This window comes from Corvus kubaryi, unplaced genomic scaffold, assembly GCF_017639235.1.
Source record: "Corvus kubaryi isolate FWS band 111438036 unplaced genomic scaffold, C.kubaryi_AGA036_p1.0 66, whole genome shotgun sequence".
Classification (NCBI taxonomy): Eukaryota; Metazoa; Chordata; class Aves; order Passeriformes; family Corvidae; genus Corvus; species Corvus kubaryi.
The window spans coordinates 10,683,977-10,710,187 of record NW_024582054.1 but is presented as its reverse complement, the minus strand read 5'-3'; the positions used below and the strand labels follow the sequence as shown (position 1 = coordinate 10,710,187).

The 26,211-nt window shown below is 39.0% G+C and overlaps 1 protein-coding gene across 2 annotated transcripts in view; it reads right to left on the bottom strand.

Annotated features, from left to right (window-relative positions):
• The window catches only part of NPAS3 (neuronal PAS domain protein 3), a 607,366-nt gene that overhangs the window by 495,624 nt on the left and 85,531 nt on the right, over positions 1–26,211 (bottom strand). Inside the window, exon 2 of one of the 2 annotated variants that reach the window (XM_042047597.1) lies at positions 24,042–24,131. The exons of the other annotated variant lie outside the window; for it this stretch is intronic. Coding sequence (XP_041903531.1) covers positions 24,042–24,131 — 90 coding nt within the window. The remainder of the gene's footprint in view (positions 1–24,041; positions 24,132–26,211) is intronic. 2 annotated transcript variants of the gene reach the window in all.

Genomic DNA, 26,211 nt, shown 5'->3' with positions numbered 1-26,211 from the left:
ACATTCTCAATGAATATTTGAGGAAGTGAGGATATCCAGGCAGCTTAATATTATGCATCTGATTAATTTGTTACGGAGGATGCACACAGAATATGCTACATTATATAGGCTCTTGGGATACCGACTATAAACCCTTTATATTTGTATATAAACAAAATTTAACACTTCCAGTAGAAATTTACCCAACATATTATTATATTATAATGTTATTATTATTTTAATATATTATTAATATTAGTTAATTCACTGTCCAACTTTTCTGAGAAGGGGCTGCTGTATTTTAAGGAGAAATAAATGCTTGCTTGAAATTTATTAGAATCATGACACATGATGTCTTATCTCTGTTCTAAAGTGCTTCAACCAAGCACCAGTTGCACTAGCACCCAGATTAAGTTTGAGGAATTCAAATGAAGCTGAAACACCACCATCTTGCCATAATCCTGAAACACCAAAAATTGCAGGAAGCAAAATGGATTTCAGTATAACTGGTAAAATACTCTAGCTGCTCTGCTCCCATGACTTTTCTGGCATGAAACACCACCTCTGACTGATGCTGTTATGTCCAGCAAATGTGATTGTGACTGAAGGTATCTTTAACCTTATGGAAACATGGTCTTTCTCACTAGTGGCATGGCCCCTTGACCCGTGTATAAAAGATAACAATTGGTTTTTGTTTGGCAGAGTAATGGTAGTAATGGGGACCAGTAATGCCACAGGCTGGCTGCTCAGATGGCTCTAAGGGCAGAAGGAAAGCTCCTCCATTTCCTGACCAAAAAAAAAGCACAGAGCACCTGATGAGGCTGCATTTACCCAGCCACGTGAGCTTCATTAGCTAGTCAGGACTATGTTCAAGACAGACACGTGAGCCACTATGCATAGGAGCTGTTAGAAGGATTGGAAAAGAGTACATGCTTGGCCATTTCGCCCAACAATTAAATTTTGAGCACTGATTTTATGCAGTGATTACAATTAAGAGTCTTTCACTGCCTCTGACAATAATATAGCATATATTACTTTCCTCTTCTAGTACAAGGAACAGTAAAACAACTGGAGACTGGCGACAAAATTACAGGCAGAAAAAAATTAAACCAGGATTATAACACAAAGTCTGCAGAGGCTAACTAAAGTAAAACATTTCCTGATGGGTTTTCTTGGGTTTTGTTTTTGCCCAGACCTTCCAGTTATAAATAAAGAACATGCAGCATTTCTCTGAAGTACCTTGTAAGCAATGATATTGAGAGCAAAACATAGCTAAACAGTTCTGGAAGTGTATTTACAAGCCAGAGTTGACCTAATGAATGGCAATGGTTTCTACATTCTGTTACTCAATTTTGCTTCTTGTCTGACCTACGCAAACCGCTTGAGGTGCAGAAGGCAATTCAGCACCCAAGCTCACTCCAGCCACTGTTTTTTCTGCAGAGTTCCAGCAAGGGTCCCAGTCTGCAAGCACTAAGAAGCTGATTCTGCAATACTGTTGTCTTTCTCCTAGGAAGTTGCCTGGGACCACCAACTCATTTCCCACAGGCAATCCAGGAGCCATCAGATGATAATGGATTTTAGTTTCCACCCACCTGGGCTGCATTCAAACTAGTGACCTAAGGTGAAGGTCTCCACATCCCATTACCAAACCCTCAAGCCATTTAGGATCTTCATGTAGTAAGCTTTTCCTGCAACATAAAGTCAAGAGACAGTAAAAAGCTGTCTATATCTGAAATCTGTTCTCAAGTACATGGTCAGTCAAAGCCTTTTGGTGCAAGTACGGTATTTCAGGTATTAAATTGGCTGAATATTTTTCAGTCAATACTAAAAGCTCTGTGAAAGGAGAAAACAGATAAAAATCAAAATACAATATCATGCCATAAAATCTGAAATTAACTGTTTATATAGCCCTAAATTTAATTATTGTTATTAACAGATATTAAGGGTCTGCATGGTCCTGTTAAAAAAAATAAACCATCAGCAGGAATTTGAAAATGTTAAAAGGGATTCAAACAACATCAGCATCATTATCAAGACATTAAACTATATCTATTTTTAATAAATTAAAGACTGAGCTACATGTAAATTACATGTTTAGCACTTAATGCTATATTCACATACAGTGTATTTTCTGTTCACTACAGCTAGACATTTTAATACACAGTTTAAAATATTAGGAGCTGTAAATTATCTTGTGTTAAATATGCCAAGTACTTCAGAAGTGTTAATTAATGTATTATTAAAACAGTTTTTAGGAGGAGTGAGAAGATATTTTAAGAACTATGAGTTTTGACTAGAGTAAATGCACATATATTTGCAATTAGTTTAACAATTTAATAAAAAGGATCTTGTACTAAATAATATAAAAGGGCTTTTTTGGGGTGGGGTTTTATGTTTTCTGGTTTTATTTGGTTTTCCTTAAATAAACATACCAAATACTATGTTAGGTTAAAAAGACTTTCACTGTAACACTCAGCCTTGAATTAATCAGATAAAGATGAAAGTGAAGAATTTTGCCACCAGTGTTTCTTACTTAACTCAGTTATGCCTTTCAGCTTGGTATAATTTATATGAAGGATATCTTGTTAAAACAACTGTTGAAGGCAAGTCATGTCATATCAGCCACACTCCATACCCTATGGGAGCTCAAATATTCCAAAATCTATGTTAATATAATCCTGCCACACAATTCTACTACAGAAATACAGCAGGTTTTCAGTGACATACAAGACTTCATATAAGTACCACGTTATCTGTATGTCTTCCAGAAATGAGGTAAAGCCATCACAAGGATTATACTGATCAATTTAGGAAGGTAAAAACTGTTAACAAGCACTATAATATAGCCTAGTAGGTGATTCTAATCTGTATTTATCAACTAACAAGTAGGCTGCACTTCTCAATGCAGTTTCCAGTACTGTAGGACTGCTGTAGGACAGCAATATTCTCTGGCTCAGGAGACAAATGCAACTTCTCAACAAGGGTTTGCAGCTTTCTAATATGAGATTTACTATGCATTATGCCACATGCTTCCACCATTCTTTTTCAAAGTAGTTTTAAAAAATATGTGGCTTCTTGACTATCTAAATCTTTTGAGTGTGTTTTGCCCTGGTCACAAAAACTAAATACAATTGTTACGACATCCAAAATCTCTTTTGGAATACTTCCTTCAGAGACAGAGTAACACCTGTTGTAGGGTTTTGAACCTCAGAAAAAGCTTTCACTGACTATGTAAACAAAACAGGGGACTACAGGGAACACAACAGAACTACTGAAGTACCTAAGTTTTCTGCTACTCCCAGAATGCACTGAGAATTCCCATGTTACAGAGACCAGAAAAGTGAAGACAGAAACAATCATGGGGATGCTTAAGAATTTTAGTAAGCTAGTCAATTAGGAGTCTTTGCCAAGAAAGTCTTATTTTATTATTTGGGCTAGACCCCAAATCAATTTTTTTTTTTAATTAGAAAAAAACCCACATTAAAAAAAAAAAGAAAAAAAACCCCAAAAAACAAAACAAAACTTGGCAAAGTCAATTCTCCTGTTTAACCAGGCCACTCAGCAGGCTGACATTCAGCTTTTAGACTGTCTTTTTCAAAATATTTTCTCTTTACTGACAGAAGCTGCTATAAAAAATTTGTCTCGGTGTCCAGCTGATGATTGACAGTGGGGCCAGAGAGACTGCAGTAGGCTTAAGCAAGGAAAAAGAGCCCTAGCTGTGCCACAGTGATGAAGTAGAACAAGGTTTTCACACAGTACAATCACAGAATATGCTGAGTTGGAAGGGACCCACAAAGATCACTGAGTTCTGCACAGGACCATCCCCAAGCATCACACAATGTGCCCAAGAGTGCTGTCCAAACACTTTTTGAACTCTGTCAGGCTTGCTGCTGTGACCACTTCCCTGGAGAGCCTCTTCCAGCGCCCAGCTCTGGATGAAGAACCTTTTCCTAATATCCAACCTAAACCTCCTCTGACACAGCTTCAGGCCATTCGCTTGGGTCCTGTCACTGGTCACCACAGAGAAAAGATCAGTGTCTGCCCCTCCTCTTCCCCTCACAAGGAAGTTGTAACTGCAATGAGGTCTCTCCTCAGCCTCCTTCAGGCTGAACAGAACAAGTGACCTCAGCCACTCCCATACAGCTTCGCCTCCAGGCCCTTCACCATCTTAATTGCCCTCCTTTGGATGCTCTTCAATACCTTTATATCTTTCATTTATTGTTGTGGGACCCAAAACTGTCCCCAGCACTGGAGGTGAGGCCGCCCCAGTGCAGAGCAGAGTGGGACAATCCCCTCCCTTGCCAAGCTGGTGATGCTGTGCCTGATGCCCTCCAGGACACGCTTGGCCCTCCTGGCTGCCAGGGCACTGCTGACTCAGATTCAACTTTCTGTCAACCAGGACCCCCAGGTCCCTTTCCATGGCACTGCTCTCCAGCATCTCATTCCCCAGCCTGTCTGTACATCCAGGATTACCCTGTCTCAGGTGCAGAATCCAGCACTTTCCCTTGCTGATCTTCATATGGTTGGTGATTGCCCAGCTCTCTAACTTGTTAAGGTCTCTCTGCTCTGTCTCCCTGCCCTCAAGGGAGTTCAACAGCTCCTCCCAGTTTTGTATTAGTGGCAAACTTGCTCAGTATCCCTTCCAGTCCTGTGTTCAAGTCATTTATGAAGAGCATAGGGCTGAGGATGGAGCCCTGTGGAACCCCACTAGTGACAGTCTGATGTCACCTCATTCACTGTAACCCTTCGTGCCCAACCCATGAGCCAGCTGCTCACCCATCCCATGATGTGTTTATCCAGCTGTGTGCTGGACATTTTGTCCAGAAGGATTCTGTGACAGACAGTATTGAAAGCTTTACTGAAATCCAAAAGAAATATATCAACTGGCTTCCCTGATCAGCTGGGTGGGTTACCCAGTCATAAAAGGAAATCAGGTGTGACAAGCAGGACTTTCCTCTCACGAAGCCATGGTGGCTGTCACCAGTGACTGTGTTGTCTTTCAGGTGCTTTCCAACGGCTACCATAATAATCTTCTCCATAACTTTATCAGTCACTGAAGTGAGACTGACAGGCCTGTTGTTTACAGGGTCCTCCTTCTTGCCCTTCAAAATCAGGACAACATTCACCAGGTTCCAGTCAGCTGGGACCTCTCCAGATTCCCAAGACCACTCAAAAATCATTGAGAGAGGTTTTGTGATTACATCAGCCAGCTCTTTGAGGATTCTCAGACAAACCCCATCAGGCCCCATAGATTTGTAGGGATCCAGCTGGAGCAGCAGATCCTGTACAGTTTCAGGGTCGACTGCGAGTTGATCATTCTCATAGTTATGGTTCTTCAGCTCAGGGTACTGAGACCCCCTTAGTCTGTCATCCGTGTTGAAGATGGAGGCAAAGAATGCATTAAAGAGCTCTGCTGTGACCCTGTTTGTGAGGTGACCATCCTCATCCTGGAAAGGGCTGATGTTATTTCTACACTGCCTTTTGCCATTAACATATTTGAAAATCTCTTTTTATTGTCCCCCACAGTTCTGGCTTCAACTCCAGCTGAGCTTTGTCTGCATGAATTTCCTCCCTATAGCAGCAAGCAATATCTTTTTATTCTTCCCATCTCACCTGACTTTGCTTCCACTGGGCATTCACCTTCCTTTTTTTTTTTTTTCTTTATTTCTAAGAGAAGATTCCTATTCAGTCAAGTTGGCTTCCTGCCTTGCCTGCTTGACTTCTGTTGTTTGGGAAATGCCTGCTCCTGTGCCCTTAGGAGGTGTTTAAAAAGTGACCAGTACTGATAGACTCCAGCACCTACAAGAATATTTTCCATGGGAATGTCATTCACTCATTCTCAGAGCAGAAGTCTTCTCTCCTCATGTCCAGAGCTGAAGTTTTCCTGGCACTTTTCCCTGGCACTTTTCCCTGTGTCAACAGAGATGTTAAACTCTGTTACTTTGTGGTCACTGTGGCCAAGACAGCCACCAATCTTCACTCATGAGACCCACTCTGTTGACAAGCAGCAGATCAAGGAGGGCGTCCTTCTGAGTAGGCTCCTTTAGGACCTGTCCCACGAAATTGTCATCCTGGTTTTTAGGAACCTTCTGGCCCAGGTTATACCAGCTGTATGATGCTCCCAGTCAGTTTCTAGGATTTGAAGTCTCCACAAGGACAAGGGCAGTTAACTTGGAAGTGCCCCTTAGTGAGGAGGTATCTTTTCAGCTTTTTACCAGACAGTGCTGGTAGTTTAATGCCTTAGAAAGCCTCGAGCAACCCAGAGAGGTAGCATGGGCAATCTAGCATTTTAGTAGCTCTAAAATCGGTAACTGTATCAGCTGCAAAGCAAATACCACCGGCAGAAGCAAAGAGGGAGAAATACAGCTCTCTGCTCGAACTTAATTTTCTGCAGTTAGAAGCTTTCAAAAGAAACAGATGACAAGAGATGTCCGCAGAAAGGGCAGCAGAGTCAAAAGAGGGTGGGGCCTCCCTTGATCTTCTCTTTTATTCGGAGAAGGGGAAAGGGGAGGACTGGGGGCGGACCTGGGGTGACCGGCCAATCAGATACTGCTGAAGAGTTTGAGTTACATTTGGTTTTGCCCGCACTTAGAACAAAGAGGTTCAGAGCACATGGCAGAAGCAAGTGTCTTTGGGAGGGGGAGGGGAAGCTTAGAACAGGCAGCAACACCTTAGTCCCTCAATGAATGATTTGTCAGCATCATCGTCCAGCCTGGGAGGTCTATAGTAGACTCCCACAATGACATCTGCATTATTTGTTTGCTCCTTGATTCTTATCCAGAGGCTCTCAACTGTGCCATTGCCAAGTGTGAGCTCCATACATTCTACCCCTTCCATTACATACAGTGCCACCCCTCCACCTCTTCTGCTCTATCTCTCCTGAAAAGCCTGTAACCATCTGGCAGGGCACTCCAGTCACAGCACTCACCTCACCAGGTTTCACTTTTTCCAGTGATGTCAAATCTCTGGGACTGGACCAAGGCCTCGAGCTCCTCTTGTGTTTGTTCCTCATGCTGTGAGCATTAGTGTAGAAACATTTCAGGTGTGGTACTTTGTAGCCAACACCCAGTGAAGCAGATTGAGGGATCCCATTAGTGCTCATTTCCTCCAGTTTTGGCACACCATCCCATCCTTCATCACTGGAGAGCCTGGTTTTGTCCCTTTCCCCCTTCCAAGCTAGTTTAAAATGAGGCCCACTAGCTCCTGTGCTAGAACTCCTTTTTCCCTCTGGAATAGGTGCATCCCATCAGATATCAGTAGACCAGGTGTTGAGTAGATCCTCCCATGGTCAACAAACCCAAAATTATTCTGCTGATACCAGCCTGAAAGCCATGCATTGACCTGATGGATCTGTCCTTATCAATATTATTCAGTGTTACTGGAAGAATAGATGAAATCACTACCTGTGCTCCTGTTGCCTCTACCAATTGTCCCAGGGCCTGGAAGTCTCTTTTGATTGCCCGCAGACTTCTCTTTGTTATTTTTCCACTGCCAGTTGGAACAACCAATAATGGATAGTAATCAGGGGGCCTTACTAGACGAGAATTTTCCAGTAATATCCCTTATCAGAGTCACTGGGAGACAGCATACTTCCCCTGTGAGTTGGGTCTGGTTTGCATATTGGACCCTCCATTCCTCTTAGAGTCTCCTATGATAACTACCCTTCTTTTCCTGCTAACAGAGGAAGTCTTGTTGCCAGGTACAGGTGGTGTTGTCTTAGGAAACCCCCTATCCCACAAAGACCTTCGCCCACCTCATCAGTTGTCTGGCCTTCTAGTTCCAGAGTCTCACACCTGCTGTAGAAGTTACCAGTCCTACTTGTCAAATTCTGAGGAGGAGGAGGAACCTTCTTCCTGGTACATGCAGTGATCTGCTTCCAGCCTTCACCCTTAACAGTCCCTTGGCTAACAGTCCTGTGACTAATTACCCTGCAGGGTTCTGAGTTCATCTGTTTCTCCACTACAGTGGAGGTTCAAGACTCCTGAGAGTCCTAAAACTGCAGCAGCTCTGACAAGAATTGGTCTCTCTCACTTGCTCGCTCGAGTACTATGTAGCCTGTTCATTTCTTCCTGTAGCTCCTTCAGCTGGTAACAAAGCTCCTGACCCACAGCACACCTTCTGCAAAAGAACTGTTTGTCAGCCCCAGCGTCCTGAAGAGGCATCAGACACTCCTGGCAACCTGTGACCTGTGACATCTACCATCAGCAGGCATGGCTGGCCAGAGGCCCCTGACATAATATGGACAGATAAAAGCACGTTCAGGACATGTTTCTGAGACAAAAGAATGAAAGAACACTAATGATACAATAATAGGAAAAATATTAAAATGAAAGTCTAGAAGGACAACATAAATAAAAAACAGAAAAAGATTCCATCATCCTTTCCTAAAATGTTTGAATGAAAAAGAAGCAAATCCACTGTCTAGATCTGACAACTCTATACATTTTCCAGTATACTGGAATATATATCTAGGACCCAGATTCTGAAGTCACAAAAAGCTGATTTCCCTGCCTTTGGGTTTCTGATATTCCGAATTTTAAATCAGTCAAATATTCTGGTTTTAGATCATTAATTGATTTTAGCCACTAACCAGACAATGAAGTTTTACCAAAAGCCTGGTATACTGAATCAAAAAAACAGCCACAATGATTCAGCAGTAAACATAGGTAAGCATAACGTTTAAAACTGACTAATAACTAGTGGTAGTCTTGGGTCAGATCTGAATATTTTTGCAATTAAAATAGCTACATTTTTTCTGTCCAGGGAAGAAAGAAACTGCACTACATGAGGAAGCCTTTCTTCACCCAAAAGAACTCCAGAAAATCCCACAGCAAAAATCTAAAAAACCCGAAGAAGCCACAAAAGAGTGTTTCACTTGTTATTATGGAAAGGGCACTGAAGTGTTTTAACCAAGTGGTCCTCTGCTGTGTCCTGATTGACTCTGCAACTGAGAATGCAATTAGCTACTTGCATTGAGCAGTTAAATCTCTCTATAAGTGATTTCTAGATGGATATGGAACTCAGAGGCCTTGTTTTGTTTTCCAGAAATGTTACAACTGCAGTCAGCGTATCTTCAGTGTATCTGACCAATCTGTAAAATCTTAACAGTAAGCTGGCACGCAAAGTATCTTTCATCTGATCCATAACACCGTAGCTGCCATGGAACACTCCACTCATCTAGGTATTGTGTTCAGGTTTCACTACATCCACAACCTTTTAAGCCTCCTCTAGTCTGAGAAAACTGTATTATTGTCTTTAGTGATTTTGCTGGGACAATGACTAGGCATGGACCTTCCTGGTTCCCCCTCCACAACAGACTATTCTATTCCAGTAAGACAATGCCAACCTTGTTCTCCAGCTGTCAGGAACAGAAGCAAAGAGCATGAACCCCTGTAATTTTGGCCTCATCCTTTCCAGTACACACAGAAGTTGAAGAAAAGGTATACAGATTTTTCCACATGTTCCAAAGTACCCTTTACTTTCCTAGCACACGAGGCTGTGGACAATACAGTTGTTAAGTTTCCCTGTTATCCATGAGAATTTCTTGAGCTTCAAGCAGTAGTGTCCACACCTGTTTCTGTCCCCTCACCACCCCCAGTCAGCCACTGCCTGTGCTATTCTCTTCAGCCACATTTCTTCAGCTTCAGCTGACTTTCTCCCATACCTTGCACGAGCTTCATTTGTCTCAGTAAGCATGTTACCCATTCATCCCTCCCAAGTCCAAGCCAGTATCTCTGGCTCTACAGTTTTAAAGACTCAGAGTTAACAGATGCCCTTGTTTCTACTGTTCTGACCTCTCTTCCTATAGGCATGTTCTGAATCAAATGGGAATGATTTAACTTTTCTGTTGTACGTATTTGTGTGTCCCTGAATAAATATACACGTGCACACCAGTGTGACAACCAAACTCACACATGTCTGCAGACACAATTAGCTATGCCATGCAAGCTACAGACTCAAATGGTGATCCACCCACATATCCAGAGGGTACTCATCCTAAATACCTAGTTATTTACACTGAGTTTCTAAATTGCAAACAGTGAACTGCCTTCCATCACAAATATTCTTTGATGAACATGCTCTAGATATTTCATATAGCCTATTTAAACTGTATTATGACAAATAGCTACAGAAAGAGAGAGCTGGAAGAATAGGTAAAATGCTACTGTTCCAACTATATAGGATTTTATGTACCCAGGAATTAGTGACTATGCAAGACACAAGGCAAATAAGAGGCCAGTCTTATGGCAATTGAAATAGTAGCTGCTATTACCTTTAACTATCTAATAAAGACCTATTCATCTCAAGGAAAGTAGATCTTATTGAATTTATATTAAATCCAACCTTCCTCTGACAATTTGAAAAACGAGTCTCTGGAAAAGTCACCCAATTATTCTGGTAGGAACTAAAAAGTACAAGTGTGACAGAGCTTTTCGTTTTCAAGAAATATTAGTGAGAGACAAAGCAGATTGTTGAGGTTTAAGGACATAGAAGACTTTAAATGACAGAAAAAAAAGAAAATTATTCAGGGTATTCAGACTTTTTTCTTAACAGTTCTTGAAAGATGGTGGGTATATGGTGAAAGGGGTTAAAAAAAGGCTCAGAGAAAAAACACGCATTGCACAGTTACAAAAATTGATATCACACAGCAGAATGTGTTTTGAGAAAATTGTGTCGTACATATACAAATCAAGGGGGTATTTTTCATCTGACTAGAATGAGGATAAAAAACAGCATTATTTTCACATTCTAAATCTGCATCCAGATACACCATTGAAAAATCTCTAGCCAAAAAAAAACCTGTAAGCAATAGTATGATAGTTCATTCTACTGCAATTTTTTTTTACCAGCGTAGCAAATTACATCTGTGACCTAAATTTTCGTATGTTTATTGAGAGAATTGTTCACTACCATATAACAAACATTGTGACACCGGTATTCATGTTTTAACTAGTATTTTTTGAGTCCCTTGCATTTGAGACCATAATCAAATTATGTTGTACAGTTCCCCACTTCCTGCTTCATTGTATTTACCTGTTTTCACCTGGCAGAGACTCTTTGCAGTGTTCCTCTGGAATTCATACTGTGGTTTCCCAAACACAAGCCTCAAATCAGGGCAAACATTACTGGAAGTGATGGGTACATTAAAACCACTAGTAGGCACTAATCTACCTGTCCAAGCACTCCCTAAAACTCTACAGAGTGCTGGTTGTCCCTGACACAACAAAGAATGCAGCCATCTTTCTGGGGCTGGAGGTGAGGAAACAGTGAGTACAAGCAGTGGTAGAGGAAGCTATGGGGATTGCAATGAATATTTAGTAATATAGGTTAGTGGTGGGGAGAATTTCAGTATCAAAACACAAGCATGAAGGGCAGGGAAGGAAATAGTTAATTCTGGTTTATAGTTACTACTGCATTTGGCCTAAAATAAAATAACTTTCTGTTCTTAATGTCATCTTGCTACCTTCATGCAATATGCAACACCTGTATCAACTGAAACTATGTTTTTCATTCTAATGCAGATATAAAATTTTGCTTAAACATAGCAATAAAGGGCTGATATTTGCATACATTGGATTTGGTCATCCAAACTGAATTTAGTTGTTTGTCAATGAAAAATACCTGTGCATAAGAGTCATAAAAGCAAGTCAAAATACAAAGTCATAAATATTGTATTGTGGGTACAAATGGGAGACATATGATAACCATCAGTAAGCACTTATTTACGATTTACAAACTAGTCTTAGATAAGAATAAGGAAAAAGTTAAAACAATATACAAATATTAATCTACAAGAAGCTACATACCAAAATGAATTTTAACATATTTCACCAAATGACCAATACCTTATCAAATATGTATCTGTAAAGAGGTAAGTCTTACCTTTACAGCAAGTACACTTGGAACATGCAGAGCATCAACTCTTAGAGCAGAGGAGCCCTTGTAAAGCCCTACTTCCCCTCTGCAGAGCCTGACGTTGAGCAGCATTTTCTGCTACACTCCAGCTTATTGCAAACATCCTAACAGCACATGGATAGAGTGTTCATAGGCATCCAGAACTGAGACCATACACATCAAGACTCTAGCATTCTCCAGTAGCAAGTAAAAGAAAACAGCAAAACTCCCACTTTCAGCCATGGACATACTGCTGCTCTGCCACGAAGTTCCTGTAGAGATATTTGCAGGATCTGTATGGCCAGTGCTAACCATCCTTTCAAAAGCACTCAGCTCAGGAGACTCTACAAGTCTGAAAGCTCAGAGAAGGTTGCCACCTCCTTAAACTGTTCCTGAGGAAAAGGGGACTTATTCTAATAAAAGCCAATGCATTGAAGAGTCAGACAATTCCCATATAAAAATCATCTAAACATCTGTACAATAAGGTATGTGATCCCCCTTCTTGTGAATTCTTAAATTCTAAGGGCAGAGTCTCCCTCAAACTAAGGCAGACAATCTATTCCTTGGTTTCAACCTAAAATAGGTTGTATCTGGTGTGAACTAGGGGGAAGGACAACTAGTTCATTGTTTGGGCTAGTTTTATTCTTTTGAAATAGGCATTGCTGCAGGAATGCATCAAAATATCTAAGCAAGAGAAAGTGAAAAATTTGGAGTGTAAAAAATTCAGAAAAGTTAATGTAATTTTCTATGTTTTGGAACATATTTCATTCAATTTAGTGACAATGTCAATAATTAGATTTCAGTTTGACCTTCAAAATACAACCTAGACCTGGAGCGGTTGATTAGCTCTTCTTTCAACATCACACAAAAAATCTGTTTATAACTTGCAAGTGCACTTAGTGAGGAGGTGAGGTAAAAATAACCCAACATCAACAATAGAAATATCCCTATCTAATGAAGTTGCCTTAACCTGTTTAGTAAACTTAAGAGCTTTTGCCTGTTACACAGTACCATGATGCCGTAAGATACAAATCTATCAGCTGTGAACTTCACAGCCATTCAGTAGTACTCCTTTATGGACGATTATCTGATTCCATGCCTTTCCCAGCAATTTCAATGCCACAGTCACCACTGATGCTGATGCATGGTCTGGATACATGCCTGATGCTCCCCAGAGTGATATGAATCAGAACTGTCTCAGTCACGCTGGGTCCAGCATGTAACACAACCATCACCAGTAATCAAGCAGCAATGCAGCAGCTCTAAAAGCTGCTGCCCCTGGAAGCAAGAAGGCCTCCTGCTGTGATAACCATAAAATGCTCCCTTACGCATAAGATCTAGGTGTTGCCCAAAGCACACAGCAAGGCATTGTGCCTGACTCGATTACGATTGCCAGGCTTTTCACTTCAATACTGGTTGAGAGATTTTTGAGGGGGTGAAAAAGATCAGAATACTTTTGGAAAGTTTTTGTTTACATCATTTGATTTCAAGGCAAAGGAGATCATCCATGTGGGATTTACCACTATCACAGTCAGGCAAATCACACCATCAGCAAGATTCTGTGGAGACCAAAACTTAAATAAGTAAAATATGTCAAATATGTCAAGCAACTAAGAAGATTAGATTTCTCACCCTTAATGCAAGTCTACAACAAGAATATCTGAAATGACAAAAAATTTAATTATATTATGAAAAATAGGATTGATTTTTAAATGCAATACAGCTCTTGAGTCTCTTTATCCCAATGATTATTCAGTACAGAGTCGAGGAGCAACTAATATCCCTTCAAATTCTACAATAGGAGTCTTATTTTGTTGAGCTCTGAAATCAAGAATAGTGAATTACTAAAATCAGATGAGGTCGGCATTAGGAGCATTTTGCCAATAGAGCAATCTTGGTACACCACTGTGGCAAAGCACTAAGCATGTAATCAGCTATATCAGCAAGGATCAGCTTTAGACTCATACAGGAAAGTCATCACTTATTAGCAAAACAAGCAATATCAATAAAAGAATGGTTTTGCAAGTAAAATAGTATATGCTATAGCAGTTTCTGCTGATGGATCTTTGTCCAATTGGGATACTACATCACTTAGAGATTGATCAAGCTATACCAAAATATACTATAGACTTGGCTTGTATTCTGCTCTTAGCTCAGTATTTCCCTCTGTACCTACTGAATAACAAAATCCATTCAATCCAACCTGCAAAGTTAGCACATGCCCTTTTTAGTAAAATATCTAGCTCAAAATGTAGAGCACAGCAGCATTCTTGAGGCAAAGAAAATACTGCTAGACAAAGCAATGTTACATGCTGTACCACAGCAAGTTACAACCAATCCATTGATCAGTATTGGTCACTAATTACACAGGTGACAGGCTGCCTAGTGTACAGCCCAGTGCAGAGAGTGTCTGCAACCCTGTGATGCATCCAGACAGCCCCAGCACCACCAGGCTGCCAAACTCATTGCAACCTGCAGTGTGACTGGTTACACAAAGTCTTTTACAGCTTGAAAACCTTCGCACTGACTCCCTGTACCTGGACCTACATGTTCATCACTGAGAATCACCAGGAGAGTACTTCCAGAAATGCCAGATTTTCTACAGGGGAAAGGGGAGCTGCTCAACAGCCCCTCTCTTCCAGCCCTGTGAAGCAGGAGGTACAGTGGCTTACATGAAAGGATATGCAGAAGGAGACATTTCCTCTCCTGACACTGCAGCGGCATTAGAGGTAGCAAAGGTAATAACCATAATTAATGAAGTCCAATGCAGTCACAAGGCTTGCAGGACTACTGCTCTCGGCATGTAAATGAGTCACTGGAATTTAGCAAAAGGGTGGAAAACTATACAGGACACTTCTAGGTAAGGAGACAATTGACCAACGCATAGAAATTCAGCAGCCCAAGACCTGCCACAAAGATGTGTACAGATCCTGGCTGTGAGTCAGCTGTAGAGGAAACACACTGCAGTGTCACAGCTAGCTACGGACAGCTACATGAAATTAATTCATTCAACTGCTGCTCCATTCCCCACAGTCCATTTAGCTGACTTTTGTGTGGAGGTAGGGGAATTTCACCTTTTATATAGATGCAGCTGGAAAGACTACACACAAATTATTCCCAGTACACAACACATACCCTAAGTAGTGCAGCCTGATTAAATGGTACATGATGCAGCATCTTAAACTACTCTGCATCACAGTCTGCAATCTCAAAGATGGCACAGACCCAGCGTCATTTATGGAACTGTAAGACAAAGTTCAAAGCAACTATAACAGGCAAAGTTATCTCCTTTCATGGGTCTCCTGTTGCTCAGTGAGCAGAAAGTTTGAAGTGTGACAGACTGTATCTTTCCTTCTTGTTGACCAGATTTTTTGTTTGGTATCCATTAGAAATTTATTCCCTATTTACCAGAAATTAAGGGCAAATCTTAATTATATAATTTTTAGTTCATATGGTACAGTGGTTTTCTTGCTATTTGTTGTTTCGGAGTTGGGTTGGGATTTTTTTTTGTTAGGTTTTTTGGAACAATAACACAGAATCACTTCATGCCTAAAACAATTAAAAATTGCCAACTTCCTTATGCACTCAGGTAGAAGTATGCTTTATACCTCATTGTCTCTTTCCTTAAAATTACTGAATTTTCTTTCTTTTCAGAAGTGTGTATTCCATGTGTGTGCATATATGTACACATGTGCACATGAACATGGAACTTTTAAGACCACAAACACCTAACAAATAGCTGTACAACAACAAAAATAAAATTTTACAAAATGCAATGCAAATCTTGTCTTCTGTATACCAGTTTGAGATGATGCAGACTTTGCTAAATATTTGTGTGTTTTAACTGGAGCACTATTTGTCTCAAAGTGAAAGCAAATCAGCAGAAATGCTGTAAACTGACTACAGGTATCACTATCATAATGGAATTTTAGCATGTTTGTTATACCAGTTTCTTTATAAATAAGTTCAAAGTTTAGCAATATGCCTGTATCTGGGTGTGAAACGAGCTGTGTCACTTTTACGTCATAAAACCCTATGGCTAGGTAGAAGAATTCATTGATTGCTAAATAACACAACTTAAGCCTTAAAATTAGGCAAGATACAGCACTGTGCAGGGCTTCTAAGTAGCCAAATAAAGAAAAACAATATTTAGAACATGATTTTGAGGTTTCCTCCATTTTGGGAGGTGGAGAAAAAATGAGGAATGAAATGTTAACCGAAAGGTTCATTTTTAGTAAACTCTGAACTCTTTTTTCAATAAAGCCTTACTCTTGCTGACTTCATCATTTAATATTCTAGTCATCTGAAAAACACATGTAGTTCTAAATAAAAGCACCAATTTGAAAAGAAATTTAAAATAATTCATTAAGGAAGAAAACTAATATGAAAGATTTCAGGATTTCCAAAAACCACCTATTTGCTATTCTTTTTAGAGAAACACAACCACTAAATTTGCTAACCATTTGCAAATAATTTAGCTTTGTTTCCAGAAACAGCTTTCAGAAAAAGAAAAAAAAAAGGAAATTCACCAGTAGCCGTCACTACGAGCGCACAAATTTTCAAAGGAGAATTGTCTCTGTATTTCAACAACATCACTATGCAAAACAAGCCTCACATTACTTGAAAGAAGGCTGAAGCCATCTCGTACTGCTGCAAGTAAAGAGTGTGCTCATGACTCACTGCCCCTGCCTGGTTGCAACTCATCAGTGCCGGCAGCCCTAATCTGCTCCCAGACATTATGACCAGCAGCTCTGATATATGGATTAGATCTACCCCAAGTACTCCGTGCAGGGAAAGAACTCCATGAGCCCTTTATTCCCTACAGAGTACCTGTGCAGGAGAATAAATCAGTGATATGAAAGAAAACATGAAATCCTTCCCAGTAAAATTTGCAGATGACACAAAAGATAATAAAATGGTAAATACCAGGGAGTTGTCAGTTGCACAGATTTCATGGCAGCCTGGGCTCACCTGAATAAGATGTGTTTTAACACAGCTGAGCACAAAGCTGTCTATCTCATAACTCAGAGCACACATTCCAAACAAAGACAATATAATAAGCTAGAAATAGGCATATGGATGATGGTGGATAACCAAATTAATATTAACCTACAGTGCAATACCCTGGCTAGAGTGGTGAAAAAGATTCTTTGATGTACAAGGAAGTAAGCATGGAGTAGCAATAGGAAAGGATTACTACTGATATATATATATATATATATATATACTACTGATAAATCACTACTGATGTTGAGACAGAGAATCTTTCTTTTCAAACAGCATGTAACAACATGGTTCTAGTTTATATCTGTGATCCTGAGCATTCCCACAGGAACAACTAATGGACTATACTAGTATTCAAACTAGGAAGCCTTAATCAGCTACAAGAAGCATTCAAATTCTGGAAAAGTTGCCTTGTTAGAAATGAGAAACCCGTGTCAAGGAGGAGGATAAATGATCACTGGTTTACTGTCTACAGATATTTAAATAGAGAGGTGGGAGGAAATGAGGAATATCATGAATATTAAAAGAGAACTTTTCAGCTTCTTAATGCTGGATTTTGCATGCTTCTGCTACATAAAATTAGAAAAACTCAGAAAATAAGGTAACGATACTTTAACTTCTAGTAAGCACTGTTCATCCAAAGAGAAGCAGGATTTTCTTTCTTCTGAAGTTTTTATAATCAGCATTTTCCTTCTAAAAAGAACTAGAAGTTACAAGACTGTGTCAGTATCTTATATTGTTATTGTAAAGCAGATGAAGACAAAGAGTTGGAATTCTATCATTCAAAAGCATACTTAAAATGCTCCAGGACAGCTTTGTCACTGCAACTCCTGCCACTTATGTGAGCTTTATGGCAGGTATTTAGCTAGCTCCTTATATTTGTGGGATAATTACTTCCCCTTATCCCAGCTTGTAGAATGATCATTTAAGCTGTTAGTAAGCCAAATGAACTGCTCACTCCCTTCCCAAGTCATATTTTCTATATATTTTGTATTAATGCTTCTGTATTTGTGCAAAGCAGCAAGTTACTGAAAGAGCATGGGAAAAATGAAACCTTGCTGAATACACAGAATAGCTCAGTCACAGATAATTTGAATTGATCTTTCCATTTCTGAAACCAGTAATATGACTTGTAAAAAAAAAAAAAAAAAAGACAAAACACTACAAAACCACAGCATAAAAAAAACCTTCAGAAAACCCTATGAAACAAATAACACACAAAGACCCCTTCATATCTGAAGTGAGAAAGAAATGCAAAAGCAATTTCAGTACAACATCAAAAAACCTGTCTCAACAGGGAATTAGCTAACTGTGACTAATACCCTATTGAAAGGGTGTGGTTACAGAACCTGAAGACCCAGACAGTTTAACAAAGGTAATTGCCTAATTTGTCAACTGACCAATACCAAATTCACTTCAGAATTTAACTCAGAATATGTATTAAAATTTGATACTGCAAAGTTTAAGTGAATCTTCAAAATTTGTATTGAACTATAGACTGAACTGCACTTTGTAAATCTAAATATGGTCCTTTACTTTTCAGTGGAAGAAAATTTTCATGTAACGAGTATGCATCACACCTACTCTCTATTCAGGTTTCATCCCTTTAATCTCAAAGTAAAACTTTAAAGCCAGTGCAACATCTAACTGCATCATAATCAAAATATGACAAAATTTCTGTTACTAAAAAATGGTATTTTTGAGTGCTGTTCTCTCAAATGCTCCAATCAGCCAAGGATTAGATGTTCAACTTAATAGCCAGTGATCATTAATCATTTTAAAGTGCCACAGCTAATCTCATTTCTAACCCAGAGAAAGCCCACTCACGTCTTATGTGTAAGGGTGACGTTGGCTCACTTTTGAACATGTTTTAAATTTGGTTAACGACTCCTTTTTCCTACCTGTAAAAGACTTCCAGAACACCTCAGCACAGAGAACCCACAGATATGCTCAATGCTACACAAAGGCAAGAGCAAACATAGGCAGGTAACAGGGATAAAGTTTTTCCAGGCAGCCTCACACTGAAGCTGTAAGGATCAGTTGACTTATGTCAAAAGCCTGTCACACATGAGTATAGCAGTGGCTTCTCTGCCATTTGCTGATAGAGAATGAATGGGGTTGTAAGCTTTCAATATTTTCTGAGAGGTCAAATTTATGAAGAGGAGATACCTAGAATCTTCTTCAAATACATCTATTAAATTCACATTGTGAGAAGTAAAATCAAGCTGTGAAGTGACAGAACATTGCCACAAAATGAAATCCACTGTGGCCTCTCCTTCTTGTTTTACGAGAGCAGAGCAAACTAAGTAGCAGCTTCTTCAATATTTCTCTCTTAAGTTAACCCCTAAACATGGGATCCTGAAGCCATTATTGGAAAAAATACTCATGTACCCTGCAGCATTAGCCTGAATGATAATCCTTGTCTTACATGTTATATATTTTTCCTGGAGCTAAAATAATTGTTTAAGACTAGTGTATCTTTTCTTTAGCTATATTGCATCAGAGGAGTCAGAATATACAAAAAAAATTTCTGAAAAGCCTTATGTCTTTCTAAGGCAATATGGGCAGCACCACAACTAAGAAACAAGATGGAGAAAACAGCAACTGCTCATCCATCATCAACCTTTCTATGCTGCTTAAATGACTGTACTGACCTGAACCAGCAGACCCAGCTGCCAAGGGGCCAGTTGGGAGTTCTAACCCACTTTGACAAAGTTAAAGGCTCTTCATTTGGAACCACTAGCTCCTCTTCTGCAGTTTTTTTGCAGCTTTGTCCACATTAAGGTGGTGATGGGCACTACAGACCACTTCAAGTACCCATCTTCCCACGCTCTGCATCTGGTTTAATTCCCTCACTAGAAACCCCAGGAGAGCTATTTGGCCTGTTGAAAGGTTTATATTCTCATTTGTGTTTAGTATGGCCATTAGGTTTCTCATGTATGCAAACCAATCCTGACTTTGTTATATCAAACTGATAAATACATAAAATGGAATTTAAGCCTTTAGAGGCTGAATGGAATGAAAGTTTAGGCTTCCACCTCCTTTTCTCATTTGTACAAATATTTATGGGTTTGAGTCAACATGGAGTCTGACAGGAGCTTACTTTGGTCTATCAAGTTTGGATGCTTTGAACATTTACAGGCTCAGGATGAAAATGTGTACGTAACCAAGCTACCCCTTCCAGGACAGATTGCTCCCCTTAGACTGAAATCACTGAGCCTTCTTTCTATGTTCTTTTCACTAACTTGCTGAGAAATGAAAACAGCTAGTAAGACTGTAGCTGTATTTGTGGGATTTAAATGAACTAGGTGTTTTCCTTACATATTTATTCCACGCTCTTGATTTCAGGAGAAATAGTTTACCACAGAATTTTTCCCTGTTGTCTATATTCCTTAAGAAAGACATGACTTTTAAGTCTCCTTAATATGGACAGGAAAAAAGTAAGGAAGAGATGATTCTTCCACCATTGCGTGGGAGATAACACACAATAGCCACCCAGGTGATATCCTGAATGGTCATTTGGTGAAGTGACTTCCAGGCTAAGAACAAAAAAAACGCTGAGACATCCTCTGCTTGTACTGATTCCCTGCAGACAAGCAAAACCCCTCTTTTCTGACATGCCAGTATTCTTTGTAATTTAGCAACAAGTAAAACAAGAACATGGGCGCATAGCTCTGCTCCTCTTCATCTGTCTTTGGAGATAATCTACCCATGGTTTGTTCACTGACACTCCATAAAGGTGAGGAAGAGGGCAAACCAGGAGTGGCTGAGCAAGCAGAAGAAAGATTTTTCAGTCTGGGCAGAGGGAAAAACCTTGGCAGTTTGGTTACAGTGAAGTAGTTAGAACTGAAAAGAAATATTTCTTTTTGACAATTTTGTTTGACATCACCAAAAAAAGAGCCTGGACATACCTCTACAGCTGAGGGGACTGGAAAAGGGGAAATATTCAGGACTTGATGGACAGCTGTATTCCAGGCCAGTAACTGACAGGCCTCTGGTTTTACCTCCATAGCTTGAGACAAGTCCCTACCACTAGTGAACACAGAAATTATTTGTAATGATTTTGAAGCTTACTTCAGATCTTTTTAAAGAGCACATTTACATGTTTAGTGACCTAAAAAAACCCCTTGGGCCCATGGCGACCAAGGTGGGGGACAATGTAGGAGGGGAGGAATCTGTTGTCTTTTGCCACCAACTTTTGAAACTATGGTCCACTCCACTCCAAGTGAGGGATCCAGCAGCAGCTGTGAGACTCAGCTGCAAGAATATCATAAAGGGTGTAGAGAAATCTGTATAAGAATATTTACTATTTTGCCCATTTTGCACATATTAGCCAATGTAACCATAGTCCAGTTCCTCAGGAACTTGTGCTGCAAAAAGCTTTTTGCAATTTTTTTTTTTAATAGCACTAGAATGTATTTACTAATCCATACTTTAAAGAACTTTTACAAACTGTTATTTCCAGTATGTATTAGCACTAAAATTTGCTTTAAAATGTCACTTCCACAAACATTTTCTGAAAAGTACTTTTGGCATAGAAGGTCATGGTATGAGCCTCTAAAATCTTTACAGAAAAGATCAGAATATCTCGATTTCAACTGCTAAGTAACTTTACACAAAATACCTTTAGCGGGTACATGCTCAAGCATAAATCCAGAGTAGGCTCTGCATAATACTTCTTTTAATTTTAAAATGAGGTAGAGGGGAAAAAAGTCAAGTTCCAAAACCCATGATTCTCTGTCCTGTCCTACTCTGCCTGGCCAGCCCTTAAAATTCCCTTAGCTTTCACAATAAGCGGTTTGCTGCTTTGTGCCCAGCCCAGAAATTATCCTTCATGAAAAAGGAATCACGCAGCCATTTCTGTTGACAGCCAGTGGCATTTTTAGATCCATTCTTCCTTTCCCAACGTAATCAGGGGAAAGACTGAGCATACAAGATACACATGAACATCTAGTACCAAATGTTCATATGTCTTTAAACACTAGAGTCAAAGCTTTAAAAGTGTTACGAAAATAGCTTGAATTTTTTTTTTTTTTTTTTGGCTTGATTAGTGAGCAGTTTTCAGTAACTTGTTATTATATTTTTGGAAATAAATTACTATGGGAAAAAGTACCAAAAACATCCATTGGGAAGAAGACATAAAGAATGCCTCAGAGACCTTGAGCAGTGTGGAAGAAGTACTGAGAGAAAATTTCACTAATCAAAAAGGACTCTATATCTTTCTAAAGATCTAGCTGCTAGCATCCCAAAAATAATCCATGTTTTTTACAAGCAAAGTGAACTGGGCTATAATACTTCATAATTCACATTTCAGGAATGACAAAACATATCAAAATCAACACTGTTTCACGACAAGTCTGATTTTTGCATTTTTACTTTTTTTTTCTTTCCCAGAAAGCTATTTTGCCGATGTTTATTTGCATTTGCAAAGGAACATCAATTCTTTCATTTTGTGGGCAGCACAGATAGCTGGTTTTAACTATACTGGCTGTAAATTCTATCTAATTTAAAAAAACAAAATGAAGATAATCAACTATACTGCAGCATTCAGAGTGAAGCCATCGCCGTATTTAACACTCATGACAAACTGTGCCAAGTTTTCTTATTTCCACAAAGTTTCAAAATCTTGAAGTTGTTCTAAAAACTGATATAAATAGTGCACAACAAATCTGTTTCATACATCTAAATAAATGAATATATTTTTACGCTTACTGAAATTACAAGAGAAGTAAAACCACTGAAATTAAGTTCTGTGGTGACATTTAAAATCATACTATATGTAGACTACTTCAGTTACCCTGGACACTGCCATTATTTAGAGAGATAGAAGGGAAAAGCCACAAAAAATTCAGAATGCCCAGGAAGTATTTCTGTCTATGTAAATCAGGAATAAATCATTCTCACACCAAAAGTAGCCATTCACAAAAAAAAAGCCAAGCAAGAGGTCAGATTTTCATTTTGGCTCACCAAGTTACACTGATGCTGTAATTATTTTGATAAATCTAGATTTCTCTTTTCCTCTCACTTCTGTAAACCAAAACGATAGTCTTCATTTACATCCAAGTAACAGCTTTTACTGATGTGGTTGTACCTATTACTAAGAGAAAAGATTCAGGAAACAAGCAGCAGGTTATAGAATCAAAAGAGGGAATGAGAGAATATGATCCAAAAACCATAATGAGTATGACTGCCCTTGCCAAAGAAACATTTTGTTTTAATGCAAAGTACAAGTAATTTTTAGAAGTTAAGGGGTGATTGGAAAATGAAATGTTATACAGAGGATGATAATGGTAACACTGGTACACAAAACAGGAATATAGTTGGAGCATGAAAAGCAAACACTAAGTGACAGAATGCAGTTTCAAAATCCAGTGAGATAACAGAGAATTCATAACGCATTTGCAATATATTAATACAAAATCATCTGCAATACACCTGTTAAATATATACTTTTTTGATTCTATGTCGAAATAGATAATTAAATCCTTGTTGCAGTAAAATAGAAATTTCACTGCTTGCGAAACTAACAGAAGTCAAGCACTTTGCATTTGCCTGCCCAGAGCAAAAGCTTTTTTGTCAGAAGCACCAGTAATGATCTTGAGTTACGCACAAAAGCGGGCTCTGTTAGGGCAACGGACAAAGGCAAATGACTGCAAAGAAAGAGGACTCAACTTCAATTTAACTGTCCTGTAAGGTACATACTAATTAGCTTCAAAGCTATGAAATCCTAGCTAGCATGTTAAGTCTGCTACATGACAGTATAATTTGACTTCTTAAAGGATTATGCAAATTACAACTCATCATTCCATTACATGACTGAAAAAAAGTGACAGCTAATTTATACATAACACACCTTTCAAATCCCTAAGATGTGAAGCACCTGTGCAATACATTTTGCCTAGATTTTCTAGCGTGTACACTCTTGTTTATTGCACTGTACAGAAGCATACCTAAGAGATTTAGTAAAGTCTTAGGGTTTTTTTATTTGCTTTTTAGCTTTTAGAGCACAATCCCAAAGAATGAAACAACATACTTCTGTCCCTGCTGTAGAGGTTTTGCACACAAGTGTAGAGTTTCAACACACGTGTAATTTCTGAATAGCAGGAGAGCACGAGCACTAAATGCACGAGCTAGAGGCAAGACTCACACAGATTTCAACATACTTCTGGTAGGTAGATTCACAGTAGATTCCGTCATATCGGTAGATTTTCCTACATTCTGATTGGTTGGGCAGAGGATGCTGGACAGTTATTCTGTAGAGGCATCAAAAACAGATAGACATGACTAGAGGATCTCTACAGGTAACTGTAATGCAGGACAAATCAGTATGTTGAAATTGATTTTTTAAGTTTTATTTTTAAATTAAATGCCTTTCTGATCTCTTTAAATCAACTGCCTTGTGCACATAACACCCACAGTTTCCACTTTTCAAAATTTGCACTGAGAGTAAACTGAACTTCAATTCTCCACAAGAATGGTGCTTTTTTCCCCATCAAATAAAAGTGGAAGAGGTATGGAATTTCATAAATCAAATTGATACTTCATGTAGTTTGTATATATACAGTAGTGCTTATAAAATTGATTATTTATTGTTTACTGTTTCAATCCTTCCTCAGGCAGAACATTCATTTATGTCAGCTGGGAGTTTGTCCAGACAAAGACCAAATAACCCTCCAATTTAAAATGTCAACAGCAATTCTCACATTTGCACAGAATGAGGATGTTGTGGTATTATGAGGACTGTGATTGAAGGTGCTCAGCACCATCTGAATAATGCCATATGTTCTCGGATCGAGTGAAAGAAAAGGAAAGTGATTGGCAGCAATCAGGAGGTGCGCAGCATCTTGTAAAATCAGGCCCTAAAAGATTTGTCAATCATTCTCTTATTCATCCCTCCCCAGCTCTGCGTTAGCAGAAAATATAATTTGGCTATAAAAATTCAATGTTGTTTTTAAAATATACTTGGGAATTGCACACAAAACAGTACCCACCAATTTTCTTTCTTTTCTTTCCTCCCTCTTCTCTGGATAAAAACACATTTTAGATGCTTTTGTATCTTCCACAAATTAATACCTTCTTCCCTTGTAATTTAATAGTATTTCACTGGAGTAGGGATAAATTATTTGAGAAATTTTACAGATTTTTCAAATGCAGAATTTTAGACTAAGATTTTTTATAAATAAATATTCTAGTGAATAGAGAATTATTTTATGTTATCATTATTTTTATAGTATTAACATCTCTGAGCTAATCTTGGTTTTTAAAATTGTTTCAACAGTAATTTGAGACTGCAGGTTTGAGAAAAAAAATTAGTATCATTCTCCAGCTACAAGCTCTACAAGCAAATGGAAGGTTATCTACTGTGGAAACTGAGGACCTTCCTCAATAAGACTGCTCCTACAGTGTGTCAAGTGCAAACAATTTCATGTCTTTACAGCCCTAGTCCCTTGCTCATTTAAAGTAGAAACCTGGTCTAAACAGGCCTCAGCACTGCTTTCGCCCCGTGGGACCCCAGAGGCAGAAGAAAGGAGACAGGTCTATGATGAAGGCAGGACCAAACACCTCTGAATTCTGGGATATTCCTGCATTCACTAATTAAGACATTATCAGAGAGACTTATTTATTGTAATACCTGGGGCCTTTAAGTTAGATGTCTAAGTACCATATACGCCATGCAAAGAAATTTAAGTATCTTAAAATGGGATTTAAAGCACAAATGCTACCTGCAGGGAACCATGTCAGCTAGTACAGGGGATATAGGAGAATTTCCTCTATGTCATGAGTGCCTGGGAGACACAAGCCCTTCCCTTTTCATCACACAGAAATGTCTACATCAAAGAAAACTCAAGATTCAAAATCTTTAGTCCATCATCACACTGGCTGATGAAATGTCCAAATTTAACTCCTTCTGTAATTTGTTTTGTTTGTTTTTTGCTTTGTGATACAAGACTAGAAGAGATGCCTGTTTTTTCATTGCTTCAGCAAAGACACTGGAGAACAAGTCTCTCAATGCCTCAGCCAGAGGATACTCAAACACACATCTTCCACTCTCCAAAAATTACCACAGACTCCTAAAACGAGGGACATGTTAACTCCTCCCACTAAAACAACAGCACTATTAAAGAAAAAAAATCAGGATTCATTGGATGAAACAAAGTGAGACAGTGAGAGCAGGTTGTATTAAGAGTTATTAAAAAATGCATAAGCAATCCTTGCAAAAACTATCAGAATCCTTCCCAGATGAGTGCCCTCATCACAGGCCTTCAGAATTATGTTCTTTCTTCCAACCACTTCTTTGGCCAAATGAGTCTGGAATAGTAAATACTGGCTATT